This window comes from Triturus cristatus, chromosome 11 (genome assembly GCF_964204655.1).
Source record: "Triturus cristatus chromosome 11, aTriCri1.1, whole genome shotgun sequence".
NCBI lineage: Eukaryota > Metazoa > Chordata > Amphibia > Caudata > Salamandridae > Triturus > Triturus cristatus.
In genome coordinates, this window is record NC_140594.1 from 411,220,562 (window position 1) to 411,244,188 (window position 23,627).

The 23,627-nt window shown below is 42.8% G+C and overlaps 1 protein-coding gene across 6 annotated transcripts in view; it reads right to left on the reverse strand.

The window, feature by feature from the left end:
• Positions 1-22,718, reverse strand: part of OGDH (oxoglutarate dehydrogenase) — a 587,498-nt gene extending 564,780 nt beyond the window's left edge. For 2 of the 6 annotated variants that reach the window (XM_085636081.1, XM_085636083.1), the window contains exons 1-2: positions 22,485-22,718; positions 13,714-13,966 (exon numbers count right to left, since the gene is read on the reverse strand). In XM_085636081.1, the coding sequence (XP_085492207.1) occupies positions 13,714-13,935 (222 nt within the window). In that variant the 5' untranslated portion in view covers positions 13,936-13,966; positions 22,485-22,718. Of the gene's footprint in view, positions 1-13,713; positions 13,967-22,023; positions 22,190-22,484 lie in introns of those variants that run through there. The other 4 variants (XM_085636078.1, XM_085636082.1, XM_085636080.1 and 1 more) reach the window with 4 other exon arrangements.
• Positions 22,719-23,627: the final 909 nt, after the last annotated feature.

A 23,627-nucleotide genomic window follows, 5' to 3' on the forward strand; every position in this document is an offset into this window, starting at 1 on the left:
CTGGTATTAACAGGACAGAGGGCCAAACTGGCAGAAAAAACACATTTGCTGAACATTCAAAATGCCAGAAGAGGATAACACTCCTGATTTCCAGTGTTAGCCTTAGTCCAGTTGAAGCCTTCGAATCTGCAGATGGTAATCAAGAGACAGGGATTTGCCAGGGATCTCAATTTGGGGAGGTCAAGATTACAACCTTCCCCACACAACTAAATCAAAAATCCAGTTTTCATTTGGCATAGTTCACCAAAGAACCGTATGTGTTTTCATTCGCTTCGTGCTGCTCAGTTTCTCAATGCGAAAGATTGTGCCCCAGAAGTGCGCCTGAAGAGCAGTCCGTTCTAAGAGCCTTCCATAACAAGCCATGACCAGGTTTGTAACCTTTAGTATCACTGGGCCACCAGATGCTTGGAGCACTTTGTCCCAGTTGATCTTTCAACTTTACTTACGCCCAAGGTCCTGGCCTCCCTGCTCTCCATTTCAGATGTTTCAGCCTCTCCACTATGAGGAATTGTGCTTTTCATGCCAAAGCCACTAAATCTGCAGAAAATCTGCAGAGTGGGCATCATCACATGACATCTTGATGGCACGCTGTAAATAAAGTTTTTGCAGCATCTTCCCAAAACTCCATCCCCTTGTGTTTTCGCAATGGTGCAGTGGGAATGGCTTAACACAAAGCAAGCTTAACATAACTCGCCCATCTCTGTATCAGTATCAACACCCTTGCTGTTTTATCAAAGAGTCGGTGTTGCATTCAGATGTTATAACACTAATGGGCTTTCTGAATTTTTGGTTTCAAAAGAATATTTTGAGTAGGCGAATTTAAAAAGTAGTATCCAATTACGTGACTTTTTGAACGAGTCGCTCCTCGATCCTGGTGGGTGCTGTAGCTGAGAGAACGCTGATAAACGAATTCAAACCACAACCTTTGGGGCCTGAGCACAGCAGGTTAAAAATACACTATATAGACAGACAAGGCCAGCTGCTACTTCGGCTTTAATAGAATTGCCATAACCACAAGAGGGGAACTAGGATTAGCACGGTGGCTAAAGGTTTTACACATTTTACTGTCAGCTATTCATCTCGCACACAATATGTACGCCCGAAGCTAAGTTCCAAAACCAATCAAACACAGAAAGTAACACCACACACAAACCTTTCCTGTGCCTCGAAACAAGTCAGGGTGCAAGACTTTGCTTTGTAACTTGTCCTATCACAGCTCCTACCATGCCAGGCGTCGCCAGTGTAATATCCAGCCAGTCCTGACATTTAGGCAGCATTGCCATCATTCTGGGTCTTGAGTTTCACGTTTTCCAATTAGAACGCTGGGCCGCAAGCAGTGTGCTGTTCTCTAAAAACGCTACATTCAGAAGGTGACTCTTGACAGGGACCGAGTTGTAGATCTCTCTATGTTGATGCATGGAGGAGGCAGCTTTCTGTCTCAGAGGTGGAATAAGCAATGAATGTCGGCCAGAGAGGCATCGCGGATATGTACGAAAGGACGGGTTTCTTAGATTTTAACCGGAGGCATTCACTCCGAGTGTCCAGATGAAGTAATCCACCAAAGAAATAATCATACATTTTGTAAATTGAGAATCTTTCAATTGGATTAACAAACAACAAAACTATTAATGTACATTTACCTTCTGTTATAAAGGTTGGAGTGCCAAGCCAAATGGTCTGGCTCGGATCTTCGATCCCGTACAGGAGAAGAGCCCTAAAAATGTTTGCCATGTAGATTATACAACAGACATCACGTAAAATATTAAGTCTCTTCAAAATTCAAAAAAAGTATTTCTTTAATGTGTGGAAGTTCTGACAATAATTTGTCATATTACAGCACGGAGGGGTACTTCTTAAAAGTCAGATTCTAAACCTGAACCATTCGAGAACTAAGAGGCAAGACAGTGGTTATGTAAACCCTGGGCGTGGCCCAGATTATTATGGAGCAACATTATATTATATCAAAATCAAACAATAGTTTTTTGTACGACTGGTTTTCTGAACCCGAAATTTGAAAGTGGTTTCACTGGCAATAATGAAAACAGGTTTTTGCAGAATTAAATATATGCCTACAATTTTAGCGGAGAAGCCGCCGTTTATCCAGGTTTTCTGATTTCACTTTGTTCAAACCAGCCACTAAATTGTATCGATTTGTCTTTAGTTATGTTAAAGGCTTTTTTTGACCTCATTATTTTCTGCATTTTTTACATAGCCTAACTATACTCTTAAGTTTTTTTTTTACATGAGCACATGGTACAGGATCATTACATAAGGTCACGTTCATTTTTTTATTGGCACAGGGATATTTCAGTGATTTGCCCAGAATCACAGAATATGAAGCATATGCTAAGACTGGAAACTGGTTTCCTAGTTCTACAGACGGCAGCTCTGGCCGTAAAGACACATGGTGGATAAAGGGATGGTGAGAAGCCACATGAAAGCTCGGCTCGTTATAGGCTCGAGGTTCCAACATGACCTAATTGAGCCAGTGGGGCTTTAGGCTCCAGCTCTCAGTGGCTCGCCCAACTCTAGTTATAAATAACTGACAGGACAAGACTAAAATTCTACACACTGTATTCGTGCTGGTAACATCTAAACGTAACATCACTGCAAGCGTTCTTTTCTATCACAACCTACGAAATAAATGCATTTTTACTTCACGATGCAGAATCCGAGAAACCGCATTCACCTCCTTGCCTATGGAATCTGAAGTCCGATGAAAGGAAGCATACACCCCACTTCTACCGCGAGTCCCACCGCAGATCCCACCATAGACGGCTCGGCCAGTTTGAAATGACTACCATAAAAAATTTCGCCATTCGGTACAGCTCATAATTGCGTTGCCTCTGCAACTACATATTTTTCTAAACGTAAAGGCATGCAAATGCACTTAGTCCGAGACAAGTACTTTGTGATATGTCCTTTTGTACTTAAGTCTTAAATATACACATCTCCTCAGTAGACCCAACCGCTAGGGAGCCTTGTTTGACAGGACCAAGTAAAATATAGTTCAGAATTAAATTTGTTCTAAAAGCCCATCCAAACACTTGAAAAACAAGCCCCGCAGCTAATGTAAAGGTTCTCTGGCGCTTTATTTCTTGGACATGGGCCAATGACATACTATCACGGACCCCACCCTCTACTCTCCACAAAACAAACGTATTTCACGGTGTTTGTTATTCAAAAACACTGGGCAACTGACCCTGCGGACAAGGGTCACGTGAGGCAAGGGTATCCAACCGTGGTCCTCCCTAGTGGACACTGATACTCTTATCTTGCCACTGCTCCATCCACTGAGTACACACCGGAGACAGTGAGTGCAGCAGCCAGACAATTCTCCAGTGCCATAAAAGGCTTTTTTGCCAAGGTCTGTGCTTTCATGCAATATGTGAAAAGCAGGAGATAAAACAACCACCACTCTTAAAATCTGACCTTTAGTCATTTCCCCAATAAAAACATACCTATTTCTGTCTTTTTACAGAGAAAGTGGGGAGCAACACTGAAAGCGTGGTGGTTATGCGAGGTGGAAATGGCACACTACGGAGAAAGCAAGAAAACACATGCACTTTTGTGGTGTGCTTAATTAAAACGAATAAGCATTGGCAAAGCCAATAGGTCTCACTTGTGCGAGAGCTATTGGCTTTGGAAATGTGTTTGTCATGTTGTACACCAGTGTGGCTGCTATTCAGCATGGATAAAAAGTTGGTGGGGTAGAGTGGGGTGAATTAAGGTAGAGTGGCGTAGAGAAGGGTAGATTGGAGGGGGGTAGATTTGAGGAGAGTGGAGCGGGGCAGACTGGTGTGGCATGGGGTAGATTAGGGTAGAATGGAGTGTGGTAGATTGGGTTAGGGTGGAGAGAGGTAGAATGGTGTAGATTAGGGTGGGGTAGAGTAGAGTAGAATGGGGAGATTCGAATTGGGTAGATTGGGATACAGTGGAGCAAATTGGAGTGAGTTATTTTGAGGCAGACTGGATTGGGGTAGATTGGAGGGGGGTAAGTAACTTTATTGTGACAGCCTCACAAAAACATGCCACGCAATATAGGATACAAAAACCAAGTAAACTTTAAGCATTTAAAAATACAATTTCAGAATGGAGTGGGGTAGATTGGGTGGTTTAAGGTAGAATTAAGTGGACTGGGGTAGAGTGGAGAGAAGCAGGGTAGGAAGGAAAGGGGTGTAGTGGGGTTGAGTGGAAGATTAGGGTAGAGTGGGGAAGATTAGGGTAGCTTGGGGTGGGGTAGATTGGGATACAGTGGAGCAAATTGGAGTGGGGTATGTTGGGAAAGACTGGGGTAGTCTGGGTGGTGTAGATTGCCCGACGAAAGCAGGCCATGCAATATCATACAAAAATAAAGTCAACACAACATATCATAATTTCATACACAAAATTTAAGAGAGGTCCCACTGTCAGGCTATTTATTTAAAAGTTAAGTTGGAGAAAAATAACTCTTCAGACAGCTCACTTGACAAAAACTCAATTTTCTAAGCAGCAGATAGTAAAAAGACAAACTGACATTTGACCTCTCTTTGAACAGACAGCAAATGTGGCACGATAAAAACTGGATTTAATGGCATCTTTACTGCTCATTCACTTACTGAAGTGACAGAACACCTGTTTCTTTCCAAGCTAAATTCAATCGCCAGATGGGACTAGCTAGGTGCTAAAAATAGCTCGACCTACTAAAATTTTACTCACAATTGTGAGTGGGCGAGCCGTTTTTTCGAGGCCCGAGGAGGGTCCATTCATAATTAAAAATACAGCCAAAAGTAAAGAGCTGGTGCATGACTGGAGCAGTCTAGTAAAGTGCTGATATTTTTGGTGTGTGCAGGGACTGCCACTGAGACAAAGTGCCGTCTGGATCCTATAAAAACCACAGTTAAACCGCTTTGTAAAAACGATCCTAAAACTGATGTTTAGGGGCTCAATGCTGCTGAAGTGCAGGGGCTTCAAGTTGCAGAGGTCAGGGCAGGCTTTAAAATTACGGATAAAGTACTCCCAGTGTACACAAATACTAATTTCCTGGTGCATACAACAAACAACTACGTAACAAAACTTCAGACAGTAAAGTGGCATAGCGCCAAATGGAACAGGGCTTTTATCAAGGACCCTGAATCTCACTACTGATGGTGGCTAGTGATGTGGCTGATCTGCAAGATTATACATATCGGTTTGCGGATTAGTTCAGTCTGTACACATGCATAAAATCAAAGCATCCTTGCAATGTCTTGCACCATAAGCTATGAAGAGCTGACAGAGGTAGTTTGTTCTAGCCTTTGAGGAAAGGAACAGTATAAAAAAGCAATTACAGATTCTATCATCCTCAAACTCACCATTGCAGGTAGACGAGATACGGACTAATTTTTCAAAGTGCTAGTATAAAGTTTCACCAGTAGAGTGCCTAACCTAAATCAGATGTACAAAGATCTTTTCAAGGCTGGATAGAGCATATACAAAAATGGTTCGAACTTTGGAATGGGTGAAAGGGTCTGCTGGAGCTGAGCTACCTTTTTTCACTTTCAAATGGTTGAAATTGTAAAGCTAAAACTTCTCCTTTACCAGCTATCAGTTTTTCATGATCATCCTTTCTGGTTTGGACCAGCATTCTGAGCAGCCGATGGCTATCAATGTAGTTGCCACATGATCGTACTAGGGTAAATTTGCTAGCTTGGCCTGCAACCAGACTTCCAGCATAGCGTTCAAATAATTACTCAACTCGGGTTTTGTCCATATTCTTATCCAGTAATGGGGGTTGCGTAGGACTTAATGCTGCTCAAAAAAATTAAGGCCCGGGGGAGGAGCCAAGATGGCGACCGGGACGGCAGCGTAGGCTCCCGGCTCCGTGAACCTCCGCACCCCGCACAGATATCCTGCACGAGATCCTTAGCCTGCGCTATCTACCCGTGTTGGTGAACGCGAGCGGCAACCGGCCGTGTGACCCCGAAGTTTCTGGCAGCGGTACCGCCAGAGAAATGTCCGTCTGAAGTCTGCGGCCTGTGCAGCCCCGGAGCCAGGATCTCGAGTGAACGCCGTGGCCGGGCGGCAGTGCAACAACAACGGCCTTTGGTGACTGGGTGGGGTCGGACTGCCGGAGTGGTGAGAATGTCGGACTGCGCTTCGCCGTGGTCGCTCCTACCACTAAGCGTAGCTGAACGAGTGCGTGCCTGAGGTGGCAACTACAGGACTCTCCGGTGATTGCTTCAGCCTTCGCCGGTGAGCTGCCCGGACGCCGCCCGTAACTTGTCCCGATTCTTGCGGGCTGCTCCCGGATTTTCGCGGGCGCTGGTCCGTGGTGGGGACGACTGTGGCCCGTGACCACACACCGGACACATTGCTTGCCTGCCCTCGGAACCCAGTTACCAGTGCCATGGAACCCGAGGCGCTTGTGTCTGAGCCCCGGTCCCGATCTGGGATGGATCTACCCAGCGGCCATTTTGGTATGCCAGAGTCCACCATCCTGTACACTGGGTTGCAGCAGGATTGGGAGGTGTGACTCTGAGGAGTGTAGCGGAGCGAGAGCCGGGAGCTGTACTGGGGTACGGTGACCTTCTCGAGGCTCTCGGTGCCCTTCACTCCACCCTGATTCACGGAGCCTGGGTGTTGGGGAGCAAGCTCGATGGAGTGACATCAGCGTCGGAACAGTTGCCGCCTGCCTATCCCCAGGTACACTGGGACTTCTCACGCCGCGCACGGGGGGGGGACAGTGTCGTGGCCGCCCCTGTGAATAGTGCACACCTGGACTCTCCGGACAGTATATTAACGTGCGATCAGCTGGCTGTGGATTTGGTCTGTTCCGGAGGTTTCGGACCTGAGCGGGGGGGGGGGGGGGGGGGTGGCCTTGTCCCGTGCGCGGTCTCCGACGACCCAGGCAACGTCCAAGCAACGGTCGCCCGCCCTGGCTGATTCCGCCTCCCTGGGCCTGGTGTGCAGCGTAAATCCTGGCTCGGCATCGGGAAAGACGATCCTCCCTAGAGCTGACTGTGTCGATCTTCAGAGCCCTCTACCCTACCTGTGTGTGTCGCTTCCTGAGTTTTATTGGACACTTCTCTTCCTGGTAACATTGGACATGGCACTGGGACGAGGGGTATGCATGGGTGGGTTTGCAAAGAGTGGCCAAGGATGATGCTGACCCTTCCGAGGTGGTCACCTACTAGGCGGGCGGGCTCGGGAGTTGTGTGCTCTCATGGCATAAGTGTTAGTGTACCACGTGCGTAACCTCCCAAACCGTGTGGTGCGGGAGGGAGAAACCGGGGGCGTGTTTTGCAGGCCCTCCTCCAGTTTATTAATACTCTCTCTACCCCCCCCGTCTGATGGGGGCTCCTTTCCCACTTTTCTCTGTTCTTCTATATTTCGGGTCTGGTTCCGGGGCGACAGGCACACTGCTGGGGGGGGGGGGGGGCCGTACTCATCTGCAGAGGTGCAGGGTGGGGGGTTGGGGGGGGGGATCCTTTAGTCTTTCACCTCTTTTTTCTATGGCCTCCTTTTCTTCTCTTACTCTTCTTTGTCTTTTTCTGGGATCAGCATGGTAGTACTCCTTTGTTGTTAATCACTGCTGTTTCCGGAGTGCCATAATTTCCGTGGAGTTTCCTGGGTCTTGGGGCAGGGGGTTGCAGGCGCAAATGGCCGTGTCATTCCTCCACATCCTGAACTTACTGTTTCAGCGCCATTGCTTAGATAGACTGCTGTGTATTTTTTACGTTCATCGTTCTGCCTGCCATTTTTCGCTGCTGGGAAACTGTTTGGCACCTGATCCTTCCATCCTTTTCTATTATAAAATGTAAACCTTTATTATCCTGGTCTCCTACCTGGGCTGTTCAGAGACTGGGAGTATGCTAGTGTCGAGATTTTGCTCCCCGAGGTACTGACTGTGATAGACCTGCTTTCTGTTATTCTGATTGTTTAGCGGCCGGCCCCGGGGGTTGTAGGCCCATATGTGTAATTGCTTGAAATGTCAATAAAGGTTTTCAAAAAAAAAAAAAAAAAAATTAAGGCCCAAATCATGCCTCAGTGCATCCATCGGGCTTCCTGGGCCATGGAGGAGTAGTTGGCATACAAACCCATTCTGTGCCAAAGCGTTAGTCTTGCTATAGCCCCACAGTTCTGCTCCATATGCCTCAAGGGTGGGGGGGGGGCTATTGATATGCTGCTCTGGCTCATGGCAAAACGTAGTACTCCACCGCATACTGGCTCAGCAAGGACACACTTTTTAATAAGTGGCCAGACCAGGTTAGCTTTAAGTCAAACCTCACTCTGAGGTAGTCCATGTTCCACATGATCTAGAGTAATTCCATACATTTTGAAAGCACTCCTCGGCGTAGCATTGCTCTTTAAGATCATGTATTGAGGTATTCATATGTAACTTCTTTGTGTCGTTATAACATTTAAAAACCTTAAGGAGTTTGTGCATGGCCAACTCAGTGCGTGCCAAGAGCACCGCATAGTCGGCAAAAAGCATGATTGCCACTTTTTTAGCCTCAGCATATCGAGGTTTAAGGCTTCCGGGTACCGGTCAACATCATTGACAAAGATATTAAACAAAGCTGGCACCACAACACAGCCCTGCCTGACCCAATATGAATATCAAAGCTGGCAGTTAATTCTCCCTTAAAGCTATATCTGACTTAAGACGCATGAATATTATAAAGTAGTTTGATTGCAGATACCAGTTTTACAACAAACCAATGATAACCGTATCTGCCAGAATGACTCACAGTTGACAGGGTCAAAGGCCATTTTCAAATTGATGAATATCATGTACAATCTTGGCTTTTTGATGCCGGTGTATTTCAGGTAAATATTAAATAACCGCATTCCTAGATCAATTGTTCTTGGGCCTCGCCTGCCTGTGCGTGTCCTTAACTGCTTAAAATACGCTGCGCACTCTTAGAACCTTTATTCTTTAAGGCGGAGGTAAGGTTAGCCCGTCAGGCTCTTATTTTATGCATATTGGGCAAGTCTATTCCATTGGTATGTCAAACGATAACATTTTTAGCAAATACTGGAAAATTGCTGGCGTCTGCAACCTGAGGTCCGTTTTAATGGATAAGAAATTAAAGTGTAATCAGGTTTTAAAGAATATATGAAAACACTGAAGCACTTTTAATTGTTTATTTGCACAACGGCACACTCTGATAAAACCTTGGCTCTCAGGTAATCTTAGACAACAAGCCTCAAAACTTAGAGACACTTTATTGCTCATTTGCGCAATTGTTCATAATGTTTACAGCTCTCGTACCTAGGCACTTTTTAGTCTATTTGCAACAGTGTTACATAATGTTTATATTTTAAATTGCATACTCTTGGGAATGTAACCACGTTATTAGTTTATGACTACAGCGTGACCGTGATAAAAGATGTTCATCTTTAGTATAAATGTTCTGGTACGGCATGTAACCATAGAAATATTTTTGTACAAGTGTACATTGTTGGAAGAAACAGGAAATGGTGTACTTTATGATTTTACTGTTTTAATTGCAGAGATTTTTGTTAATGAAGAGCCAATTCAATAAAGCCTGCCTGTGAAGTGTTGATGATCCCACTGTCAAACATCCAATAATCTAGACGAGTGTGCAAGATCTTTGTATAGATATTCCATACTGCATCAAGCAGGGAAATTGGTTGGCAGCTAGCGCAATCATGTAGTGTGCTTTTCTAGTAAAGTGGAACAATTATGGCAGTTTTCCATGAGGCCGGTATCATCCCCTGGTGCCAGATGGCATTCTAGGCAGAAACTTGATGGGTACCCAGGCTGTGAGGTCAGATTGAAATATGCCTGTTGGTACCCCGTCGGGGCCAGGTGCCTGGTTTTGCTTATGGCTGAGGATTGCAACTCAAACTTTGCCCTTGGTGAATTCATTTCCCAGTGGAGCATTCCGGATGGCTCAGAGGTGGACATATAGAATCCTCTGAGCTGTCTTCCTCATCCAACAGACCGTCGCTCCTCACTGCACTCTTCAGAGTGGCAGACATCTTGTGGATGGCGGCACTGTACAATGATAAGGACTTAAACCAGGCGTCAGGTAAGATGCTGGTTTTCAAGGTTTTTGGAGTACCTTTCGATCCCCATCCAACTAGTTCGCAAAAACACCCGTTATTCTTGCGGATTCCATAAGTGTCTGCCAGGCTCTTATGACTTTATTTTATTTAAAGACGCTTATACTTCTATCTTTTTGTTTTTAGGCTGAGTTTGCAGTCTGAAGTTTTGTGCCTCATTTTAAGAGCAATGGAAAGAGATTGTTTTAACTTACTGCAGTCCGTATCAAACCATTCAATATGCCAGAGTTCCTTTAGTCTGTGTTTTTATTCTTAAGCGAATTGCCCAGTGCTTGTCCACAGAGACCGTTTAATTATAAATTTGAACCTTCAGATGGCTTCTGGGTCATAGGGGAGGGGGGCGGGGGGGGGGGGGGGGGGATCTCTTTTCTCCAGATATTCTTTAGTCCTGTGTTGCCAGTAATGGAAGGCTTGTTCAAGTCTAGTGTAAGTCCTATCAGGCTGCTACAAGGCTATGGAGTTACTATTTGTTCTTAGCTCGCCTTGCCCCTTTCCTTAGTTCTGGACAATAAATGTGGGTAGAAGCAGCCATAAGGTATGCTATTAGTAAGTCATGGTCGCTCCCAATTCTTTGTTTTATTTCAAGATCATCAATTAGCCACCATGCTTCCCGATTGGCTAATATGTATTCTATCAAGCTTATGCACCCCCCCCCCCCAGATCAGAAAGTATAATGCACAGATGAATCTGAGTGCATTGAGTCATTTAGGGAGTGTAAGACATTTTTTTTAACCTGACGGATGAAAAAGTGGATCCCCTCCTTAAACTACAAAGTTGACAGATAAGTGGGGCTGCAGAATACTGAATTTCGTAAAACGTCTAAGTTGACCAATGTAACGTCAGATTTGGTACTGAAAACCCCACATACCATAATAATGTGATGCCTTGCCCATAATATGGATGGGATGGAGAGGTGACATAAAATTTTGACAAAGGGTGACAACCTGTTTCTCTAGTACAGCAAGCTACTTGTGGAACTCTGGCTTGAACACTGGCAAAAAACAAACAATTATAACTAGCTCCTATAGATCACTACAAATAAGCAGCAGTTTGATGTTGCTTATTTAAGAAAATTGATGTTCGGATGAATACCCAAATAGTTAATCTGCTGCCAAGTCTCCCTTTTGTTGCCCTTATGTCTTTTGCGGATTATAAAAAAAAAAATAAAAAAATAAAAAAAATCCAGGATAACATCATCCATAGCCTAGGTCTCCTGAAAATGGCAAATTATTTTTGTTTTCACAAATGCTACCCAGTCCTTGCCATCTAGTTTTGACATGTGGCCTGCAATATTACAACCTAGCATATTTATCTGGATCTCTGGGCCTGGAAAAAATGGTTAGCTCCTATGGATGGTACGCAGTAAGAGTTGGAAGTCCTACGAGAGTGAAGTAGGTGGACCATGGCCAACCGCTTTGTATAGTCTACAGTGGTATAGGATTCTTGCTTGCAAATCTTTAGGCATCACTTGGGCTCTGGGCATTCATGCTTGCTGTAAACGCTTGCACGTTGATTCTCACACTGCGTAAATTGTTCTTGAAGCTGTGGCTAGAAGAACCCAAGACTGGATTGGAGTGGAGTGGAATGGGGTAGATTACATAGCAGCAGCAGTCACCACGAAACATGCAAATGGACTACATTCTTGATAAGAGTTAACTACATGAAATGACCAGGTTACATAGATGCAGCTGGTCCCATTCTGGTTTGGAGCCAGTGCAATGAAGTCTCCGTGTTGGGATTTGTAATGGGTACAGTGAAAGTACACTAATAGAGTGTTTACTGCTGCCGAGTGAAAACAGCACTGCCAGAGGCCCACCCACTATGGTGCATTAATGGCTCAACAATTGCAACAATGGAGGTCTGTGGCTGGAAAAATGGAGAGGAAAAAAAGCAGGCAACGTCACCTAAACATCCTGTAATTGTGGGCAAATCACTTAAACTCTCAGCATAAAAAAATGAATACACACTTGTGTAATGTAACTGGTTCTCAAAAGCGCCCTATACTTTTCAGTCTAGACAGATCAAGTCGTGTTATATAAAAATGCAGATAAATAAAATAGCAATTCAATTTACAGCAGGAGCAGCGGACCAACAGTAATTAAGTTAAATCAATATGTACTTAATCAATACTCCACACATACAATGAAGTCACGTTGTTAGTGACGCCTTGCAAATTCTACAGATTTAGAAAGCGGCAAAGACTGATCAGGACACCAACGAATGATAAGTAATGGGCGGCCTTAAAGCCTTTTTTAAAGAGTTTAAAAACATTTTTTACGATACAATAGGTCGTGGCAAAGTGGCGGAGCATGCACGCTGCCAGCAGGCTCGACCTAAAGTAATTCTGTGAATGAACAGAGGAAAGATACAAGTCATTCAATTAAATGGTTGGTAAACAAACTATGCTCCAGAAGAAGCACAAACACAAGAGGAGGCAAGATTGCAATACAGTACGAAGTAGGCAAATGAGTGACAAGAAAGACCATCAATTAAAAACAAAAAGATGGCACAAAACCCACTAACTTTTCGGTTGGTCTGCAAGAAGTCTTAGCTGCCTGCACGCAAGACCTAAAAGCATCAGTAGTAAATGGGCACCATCACTAAGACGTGGGTATAAATACCACCCAAATAGTTGTTTCAGCTCCAGTACTGTCTTTTCCCCAGACTGATACGTATGAAAACAATTCACCTGATGAGTCAGATTTTTTGTACCTTTCGTTCACAAAGAACAATTTTCAGCACTAAGCTCAGACATCCCAAATAAACTCACAGCTTTGAAAATACTAGGACAGAGACAGCAGTTTCATTAGGAGTAAAACTGTCCTATAAAACATTCTGCCATCCATGGCAAAATTTAACTCAAAAAATCAAACAAGCACCAGCATTTGGCATGCACATTTATAACAACATCAGCAATTACACGTAACCAAAACAGACTAAACACATGGATACCGCAAGTACACACGTTAGGGAAGAGTCAAATGACCCAACAATAAATTTCACCTGCACAGGCTCTACTACAAGGATAACCACAACTAAAAATTTGACCATTGAACAAACATGTGTATTTGGGAACGCTACTTCTCAACAGATAAACCAATAACCTGCAGGAGAAAAAAAACAATACACGAAAGAGACCAGTCATCTCCTACAAATTGTGTAAATTGCTACCACTTGAACCACACAATCCACTCTCAGTTGCATTTCAAATGTACATTTGATAAAGGTGTTTTTTTTGTCAAGCCTACCCAACCACTTTTCCTTTACCACTCAACTGTACGGGTTTTGCTGATAACTAAGTGGTGGGGCACTGGATAATACCACCCTTATTTCAGGAAAAGAATCCAAGCACTAACAAAATGATAGCAAGTTCCAGTATAGACACTCCCCTTCATTTTCCAAATTAAGTGCAAATCCATGAGCAGAAGCAGACATTAAAGAAAGTGCAGAACTCCATCTCATCAGGGCTGTTAGATCCGCATGGATTTCCTTCCGTTCTTTGAACTGGCGTGTATCCAAATTGAGAGTGAACAACTGATCCATTAGCCTGGGTTCAAGTACCTATGTGCTCCTCCCAACAAAGCGTGCAACTTACCTGAAGCTACAGACTTAGAGAGGGCAAGGAAAGCCAACAAGAGGCCAGAACCCTCTTTTCCTTACCTTATGTACACTTTTGGGATTTTCCAACCAGGCATAGTACATTTCCTCAACATAGTTCGAACTAGTCCCACTCAAAAAAGGCTCAGCGGCCACAGGCGTACTAAGGCACCTGATTTGCGGTAACGTCCTTGTTGGCGCTGGCTTGTTGTGTGATAACGTCCTAACAGTCTGTGAGGCCGTCAATGGCCTCAACTTAGCAGCACAAGTCCTTAAGTGATACATAGTGTTGAGACGACAGCTTCACACCAGTGTTCTGAGAGACAAGAGAAAGAAAAATATTCAAATTACATAAGAAATAGGGACATTTTCACCAAGACAATAAAAATGTTCAAACCAACACTTATGCCATTTCCGGGGTATACAGTTTTGACAGACGGTTTGGGAAGGGGGGGCGGGGTGTACAGTAGTGAGGCACATCAATGGAAAGTTTCCTCATCTGCTACATATTATAGAATATGATTTTCCAGATATTTTTATTTGTGTTATGGATTACACAACAGAGAATTACAGGGCACTGAGGTAAATATGTGAGCACCATCTTGCGTCATTATTATTTTAAACTTTATTCAACACTGAAATCGTGCCATTTAAAACTGTAGCATTGCTCATGACTGAATGTTAGTTCCTCTGTACTAATGTGTATATATATATGTGATCAAGGCTCTAGGAGAGCCGAAACGTTATGGCCGTTGCTCTGGGCGAATAAACGGATATATTGCACCTTAATTTGGTTTGTGTGCTACTTCGCAAGCGGCAAAAGGAGTGTGTAGCTGGTGAAGGTGGTTACCTTTGAGATATAGATAGAGAGATTATATATATATATATATATATATATATATATATATATATATATATATATATATATATATTTTTTTTATTTTTTTTTTATTTGTACTTTTGGATTAGAAAAACATTCATGGAACCCTTAAAAAATGTGCATCCCATACATGCACGTTGCAGGTTATGTTATTTAGATTTTAAAAAAAGAACGTGAGACACTTGTATTAAAATATTTAAGTATTTAGAAACAACCAGATGCACAGAATGAAAACTTTCTCTATACCAAACACAGAGAGTCAAGTGTATAAGACTAATGTAAATTTGAGCACAAGCACAAACTATATACAGCGTAAACAATATACGAAAGCTACACGCACAACATAAATCACCAGGTATCATGCACAAAGAAAAAGTGCCTGGGTTCCCAAAACTGCTTGGTCTTGTCTCAGGTATTAGATTTGTAACCTTACTTTTCATAGCCAAGCGAGCACGCAAGCCATTTCACAGACAGGAAGTTGGAAACATCAGCATTTTTAATGGTCACTTAAGCAGGCCAGCGACTCATAACAAGCAGGTCAGCCTCGTTGGAAACGAACGCAGGTCAGGGCAGATAAAATCATGTGGACGTTTAAATATATAGAGGAAAGACACGTATTTGAGCCAACAGGCAAACCCTTTCATAACTCGGGCATAAGCAACCCTCCAGATATCTTCCTTAGTTAGAATGACTATTAATGTTTCAGTAATTAACAAGCACTGGCAAACCCAATAGGTCTGGTTTTGGCAGCCAGCCTTTACCTTTGTAAATGTTAGTTTTGTTTTTTTCATGTTTTTTTGCAAAACGTAATTGTTGGCGAAGCTGCTGAAGGGACTACTTTGTGCGCGGATGAGGTCCTGGTGGAAGGGTAAAATGAGGTTAGTAACAGTTAAGTCAACCCATGGCTGAAGTGTGCCGATACACAACACCATGGCACATGAGGTGGTGGGCATAAGAAAAAAGTGACTGACAATAACAGACCAACGGACTTAGACATGTGGCAGAAAGCCTCTATAAATAAGTTTAATATACAAACAATTTTAGTAAAATCAAAAAGGTCTTGGCTAACGCTAGACCTAATGATCTCAGCATAATTGCTGATGGAAGCACGGCAGGTACCAAAATGTCTAATATGATATCGGCATAAATGTTATTCTTAAAATCTTCCCGTTAGATCTAGAATATGGGGCACATACAGAACACTGGCAGACACAAGGTGCATATCTATTCTGTATGGTGCTTTGTTCAGAGAGCCCTTGGCACAATAATATCACAATCTCCATTGTAAGAAGACCGGAGTATACTGAATTCCAGTCTGTCCCATTCCATTGCAAGACCGCAGCCTTGAAGCTGGTTTGCTCTGGCCTTAGTAGACTACCTAATGTGGCCTTAAGATTTGCTCTTTGAGCTATTTGGCTGCAGCTATGCTTTGTTTCTAGGTACAAAGGTTAGGCAGTAATCACTAGTGAAAGAGGACTATCACGGACTATTATTCAAAATGCCCAAAGCATAAGAAGTTAGCTTGGTTTATACCATCTAAAAACACTAAATGTAAAGTTAATCTGTGGCTCACCATGTTGAAGTTTTACTCCGTTGCATTGTTCCAACATGGCTTACAAAACAATGCCCAAGGAAGCAAAAGATGCAGGGTTGGAAAGCAGGCAGCACAAGGGAATGGTAACACGAACAAACAGTCTATTTCTTGCAATGCTAAACATAGTTCTAGCACAGCTCATCTTGAGATCTAGGTTTATTCCCACTACTCAGTGTAGTAAGCCTGAAAAGGGCTCTCTATCACAAAGATGCTGAAAAGAGCCCGTCATGGACAAACAAGTGCGTGCCCACAACAGCCAATACCAACTACTTGCCTTCTCCAGATCATATTACTGTTAATTATCAGGTGGATAACACAGAATCTACCATTAGTATGGCAACACAGTGCCTTGCAGTAGTCTGGTTTATGACTTTGGAAACATTTCTATTACAAACTGGAGCTTGAATCAATTTTGTTGCGGTGTGCAGCAAGTACGACAAATACCTCTATTTTAGTGAGTGGTTGAATTCTTGATGGTAAGACTGCCAGAGAGTATCAAACTGCATACATATATTTTTTTGGTTGGTATGGATACCCATTACATGACAGATGTATGTATGGTAAGCTACAGATGGTAGGTAGCAAGTGCTTCCAGATTCCACAATAGCTAAATAACTGCATATTCTGATTACGCTGGGTGAATGTGCAGAGATTGGCTTAATGTGCACTATAGCAAAGCACTGTGAGGTTTGTTAGTGGGCAGTGATTTTGTGTGTGCTTAATTATACCCAACCATAGGGCATGTCAGCACAGTAGGCAGAACGCTACACTCACATCCAACACAGCATTATTTAGGTTATGCATGCCGTGTGTGAATCGCAATCCGTAGGCCAAGCCTTCACCAGCCGGACCATTAGAACGTGTGATGGGGGATAACGGCTGGAAGATAGTGCATCGCGTATAACTTTCCCTTTAAGACCATGGACTTCGTTGTAACCTCTCACCTGAGGTTTAGAGCGAATGGTAGGTGTGCTCATGTGAATGAGGAATGCTCTTTCTTGGTCCGAGGAGGATGGACATGTTTCAATCCTGGTCCTGCAGATCACCTCAACAATCTGTTACAAATTTGGAGCACTGGCTTCTGTTTTGACATCTATGTTTACTAAAAATGAAAAGCTGATATTTCGGTGCAAACATAATGGTATATTTACAAAGATGACTATTCTTTGTACTAGAGAAGTGGGAATGTTTATCCAAAATGAAACCTCTGTACTTCATAACGAAATGTGGTATTTTCAGAAAGTGTCAGGCTGTTTGAAAACAGTACTTTTGCATTTCTGAACCATGTCTGATATTGAGATTTGCGTAATAGTTTGTGCTGACTTTAAGATAGGTATTGCTGATCTTGGTTCCTTGTTACTAGAGTACAATTTCTGGTCTGGCTTGTTAACAGACTTCAGCTTTTATACTGATAATGCTTTTTACAATATTATCACTACCGCTGGCTGAAGCCTAAGTATGCATTAGTGATATACCGAGAGTCCTTTCTGATTGTAAAGGTCTCCGTAAACTTAGCAGTAGCACTGTTGAATGAGCCTCTAAGATTTGCCTAGCTCTCCTTTTCCTGCCCTGCGATTGAGAGTTTGTATAACAGTTATTGTTTAGGTCGAGCCTGGTCAGCACATGTTCTGCTACAAGGCATGCAGTAGTGGAGTATGACTTTGAAGCCTCGCTCACTCTCCGTCCATAATTTTAATTGGCTTGTGTCATTGTCCTATGTAAACGCTTGATTCCAAGTAGTTATTAAGCTTGTTAGTCCCTCCTTGGTACTGCCTTGTCTGCATTTGTTACCTCCCATAACGACTGGACCTTTTACTGGTGTTACATGGTCTGCTTGATAAGTCAGTGAGCACTATTTTCTTTATTGCTCTTCCCCTATTCCACCCATGACACCGCAGCACCCCCCCCCCCATCTTTCAGTTTAATAATAATGTATTTATTCGAATTGCAGCGTGGTCCGCTTTAACTAAGCAGCTGCACTTTATTTAATATATGGCGCAGTCCGCATTCACTTTAGTGGCACGTTTATTTAATTATTTAATATACGGCGCGGTCTGCTTTCACTTTAGTGGCCGTGCTTATTTAACTACCAGCGCAGCCACACTACAGAAGCTTTTGAAGTCAATTTTTTTTTTTACCTTTGGTGAAAGTGCCATATGCACTTTCACTTTAATATTGGCTGCACCTCTTTATTTAGATGCTGCTCACTGTAACCTGAATATGCGAGCAGCGTTTAAAAAAAAAAAAAAAAGGGGCGCAGCCAACATTTAAGTGCTCTCGCATTTGCAAGAGTTTAAGCTCTAGGCATTAAAAATAACAAACTCACATGTGTAACGTTGGCCAAGGTTATGGTCTAAATATTGACAATAGACAAAATGTAGGAATGTATATCACTGGAATGCACTTATACTATGCATTGTCAGAACAGTTATGTACATTATTGATTGTAATAATAAAAATGTTTATAAAAAAAACAATGCCTTTTATACATTTGTTGCTTATAAAAACGTTAAAAAAAGCATAGTCACTTACAATGACAGTCGCTTAAACGCTCACAAATGCGAGACCCATTGCATTGAAAATGCTTGTTTCTCTTGTCAACTTTAATTGTATATTTCGCCACATCTCTCCCTGCAACTTTGGGTAAAGTAACTAAACTAATAGCATCTGATCTCCCTTTTGTCAATAGAGGACAAAAATACGTTTCATTTAGAAAAAAGAAAAAAAAAAAAAGCACAAGGAGATGATGGACAGAGTGCAGAAGCTTTTCAGCCACTCACCCCCGGTCAAAGATCTGGGTCGAATCAATAATTGTTCTTTAGCTCACTTCGCCTCCGCAGTTCAGACCCAGCCATATGCAACCCAGTTTTGACCCTGTTCCTTATGGGAAATGTCCAGCCAGGTCTTATTCCGGTACAGGAACCCCGAGGAACCAGTAGACTGCTCAGTAAGTAGATAACAACATGCTCCATGTCATCCGAATAGAAATTCCAAATGGCGAACAAGCCAGAAACCATATCCACACAAATTAGTTTTTCTTTTAATATTGTTTTTTACGCCTTTTAGCCATATAATAAGTAAAAATGGTTCATTAATACATAGGAACATATAACAATTAACTCATATCTGGCATATTGGCCAAAACATGCAAGCGGTATAATCAATAGCGGTGTCAGCATTCTAACAAAGTGTTTCCTAACAAAGTGCAAGTGCATACGTGGAATGAAAGGAATAAAAACAAAGTATAAACAGCATACAATCCCAACAGTAAATAATCCTACTAAAGCCAGGTCAGATTCCCAAGGCAACTGGCAGCTCCCTCAAGATTGGCCAGGCTGCCCATAGGTACAAATTTATTGAGTTAAAAACAAATTTATCATCTGTACTGAGAAAAAACGGCAATATCATGTTGACACATTTAATCTTAGATGATCTAAAAAGTGGTGATGGCCATCTCCTGCGTGCTAGGAGAGGTTTTGAACAAAATTGTAAAAAAAAAAAAAAAAAAAAAAAAAAAAAAAGGTAGATTATCCTTCTACCCTAACGTACAATCACAATATTCATCACCTGCGAAAAGTCTGATGCCTCATACTAGATGTTCCCTTGTCTGCAACATACCCAATCCAAACTCAACATATAGCGTACGTTTTTGTTAAGGGGTAGATTTAATCTAGGTAGAACCTACTGGGAGAGTCATGGCTACTACTAAAATACTCTCCCAGTATAGAACCAGGCCGTAAAATAAGACAAATATTACAATATATTGACTCCTGCCAACATCTGCATTTTGACCCTTGGAACAATATGAGCTCAACAGATAGTGATTATTAGGAGGATAAAGGCATTAAAAAATAGACCAGGCTCAATTATAAGCTTCATGAAGCATGTGCTTATCTATTGCTGTGTGAGAGAATATGTCATATCTTTACAGTGAAATGACAATCATACTAGGAAACACGAGATATGTACTTTGGCAGGGTTTTCAACCCTAAATCGATTCTCTTAAACAAAGCACTTTAAAAATAAAACCTTTATTGGAAGGTTGTTGACAGTAAGCCTTGAAGGAGTTTCAAAATGCTGCACCCTGCAGGGACACCAGCAACTCTAAAGTCAACAAAAACAGACCGTAGCAACGTAGTCAATGAGCGCAATGTTCAATAATGTAAGAAAGAAAAACAAAAAAAGAAGGAAGGAAGGAAAACAATCCGCCGATTTTCCAGAAGCTGTTAAACCATACGAAAGTAAAGATGTAAAGCACGGCAAAAACTACTTCTGCCTTTCTGGAGAAAAGCGCACACAGGGTAAATTCATTAAGAATTGTGTGGTATTAGTAATAGAAATTGTACTACAAAATTGGCCATACGTTCTCTGGCGAAATAGGTAAATTAAAGACCGAGCAATAAAGCACAAAATACTTAAGCTTCTGTTGGAAAGTTCAGTGGCTAGCACTCTAACAGTTAATAAAGGATGCGAGCAAAACACTACTTTCTCAACAGTGACCATTTACCACCACAAAACTGGTATGCTTTCAGTAAAGGAGTTAGTCGATGCTTCGCAACTCGTCTAGCAAGAAATTCTAAAGGGAAATTTGACACGCATTTTCTAGTCGGCAGACAACTACAGGCTACATTCTAGATACCATTTTCAGCTGATGGGACCAGCATAGATCATAATCATCCTATAAAAAAAATGTAATGCATAGTACTGCAAAACACATTGTTGTTGGCGATACTTCAATATCCAGTCTCTCTGCCAAGGGTGTAACGGTTAAGAGTCATTTTATGGTTTGAGAAACACTTATAATAGTGGTCGGCTGGTAACGGTAAATCAGTCCTCTGCTGAACAGACGTGATTAAAAAAAAGACCCTCAGCAATTTTGCCTCAATTGCTTTACAAGAAAAAGGCCTTTTCAGCATTAAACCAGCCTACGACAAACATTCTAGAAAAAGCTGACACATGAATGTCAAGCAAATTACACACAAAAACACTTAACATCACTCAGGACTGAAAGTTAAGCATCGTGTTTGTATTAACACAAAATACACAAAGACCGGAACTTACAAAAGAGTGCAAGAACACCGCAAAGTGAAAAAAATGGATATTTAAGGACGGCCCCACAGCAAAAAGTACGTTGTTTACACATCAACACACAAAGAAGTTCCCATCAGTGCCAAGGACTACTCAATGTTAGCGTATTGAGACCAATAAATAACAAGCTATAGGCAAGTTCCAACATATTCACACCTTAGCTGTGAAACTTTTAGCTTTGCCGGTGCTTTTATTCATTGGATTTGTTGCGGAACGTTATTGTTGTTCCCCTAACAATAACTATTAAAAGACCATAACAAAACAAGCACTGGCAAAGCCAAACGGGGGACAGCCAGTTGCAAGGTGTGAACATGTTAGGGCTTGCCTATACACATTTTGCCTGGAAAGAGATTAAAGAAAATGAATGCAGTAAATATGGGCACTATGTAATTGGACGGGAATTCAGAGACAATAAGACTGACCAAGTAAAGAGGAGGAAATTAAGATTCTTGGCTAAGAATAAAGAAGAGGTTGGGATAAACGGCACATTAATACAGGAGGCAGAATTTGAGGATTACAGAGAGGTGGCCGCTAGTGAAGTAGGAAAATCAAAGTGACACAAAAAAGACGGGGTCGATCTTTAGATGCACAGAGCCCGTGGTCAACTTGTAGGGCACATGAATCCAGAGGGTAGGTCGTCGGGTATACGGGCTATTGTGGTTACATGAAAGCTGGGGCGACAATAGCCAAAACAAGGAGTAGTTAGGCCGTCAGGTACAGGAAAGTGGAGAGTGTCGACTTTTCCGTGGGCCACGCGCAAGCAGAAGGGTGTGCGGCATAGCAAAACGGAATGGATCAGACCATGACCTACGTCCCGTGGCTGCATGCCGTGGATAGCTCCCTCTTTACTTTGGAGGTCACTGGGTGCGTCAATTCGCTCTTTCCAAAATCACCAGAATGTCCATCAGCAGATGAATCGCCCTAAACACACCACTTGTACAGTGCGCCAACCCCGTCCACTCCCTCACACACAATACTCTGTGACCCCGCCCTCTTAATACACTCATTGTCCAACCAGGGGGGCAATGTACGGTACCTAGCACTATGATTGGCTGACGTCTCCAACTGGGACTCCCCTCTCCGCGTCCTCGAGAAGGAGCTCGCACCCCGCTTCAATCGCCGAGTCCAAGAGAATGTATAGGAACTCGGCTAACAAGAGTGAGGTCACAGGCTCTGACGACTGGTGGTAATTCATGCTACTAGGTGTCGTGTGCTTCAAAGTGAAGACGAAGAGGGAAAAATCTGGATAAAAGTATAAAATCAGTCACGTACCTATTCGCCGAGGCGGCTGTACCCCTTTCACCCTCCACCGCAGATGTTTCTTCGTTTACCGGTGCGAGGACCACGTGTTCTGGAAAGCGGGGTCCTCTCCAGCTCTCGCCAGGGGTTGAAGTGACCCAGGACAGGACGAGTGAGGGCAAAACAGAGCTGGGAGGCGCCAATGTGACTCACTGCGCCTGCGCGCATACAACTGCCCTCTTCGGTCTATAGCTCTAGCTATGCCCCGCCCACTAGTAGGGGTGAGGCTCGTGATGTGTAGGGCGGTTATGTTACGGACGTGAGAACTGTAGGAACACCGGACATCTTAGAGTCAGTCACAGAGGTCAATATTGAACTAGAGCACTAACCTTGCTCAGAGTACTGTCAGAAGTGAGCGCCATGTTTCTCGATAAAACAGCCTTGGAAGCCTCTAGTTTCATTTGCATCAGCCCGAGTTCCACGCAGCTCAGAAAGCTCACCTATTACATTTATAACTACCAAACTTCCCAGGTCCATGCGTGACTATTTAGACTAGTTTCATTTTTTTGTTTCTTAGAATTCTGGGAATTGTAGTCCTGGTTTTATACTTGGTCAATAAAGGAATACTCTACCCAGAATTATAAGAAGAAAGCTCGAACTGGGTTTACTAATCTCACATTATATTCTAATTGTATTTATATAGCGCTTACTACCCCTGATGAGGAATGAAAGCGCTCTTCGGTGAGTAGCACGATACTCCGGTACCTAAAAAGGATTAGTGGTGGATTAGTATAGTGAAAATTGAGTTAATTTGAGCAGTAGACATGGGAGTCTGTCAGTTGGATTGAAAAGGATAATGGGGAGAATAGAAGAGGGCAGGGGGCTCCTCCATTGGAGCCCTGAGGCTGCGCCCCCTGAAATTCCTGCACATTCCTGTACAAATATTAAATTGATTGATTGATTTAGAGATACAATTATATCTCTAAACAAACTGATGTATTTAAGCCTGGGCTGTCTGTCCCTGGCTGCCTTCCTTGCTCTGAAGTACGAGATAGAAGTCAGGGAGTAAATCAACTTTCTGAACTGTGACGCACGACGCAGGGCTTACTGTTCTAAAGCCCTTCATTGCCATTGTAGACTATGGCAGTATTCACTATAGTAGGTAGAAAATAGAGA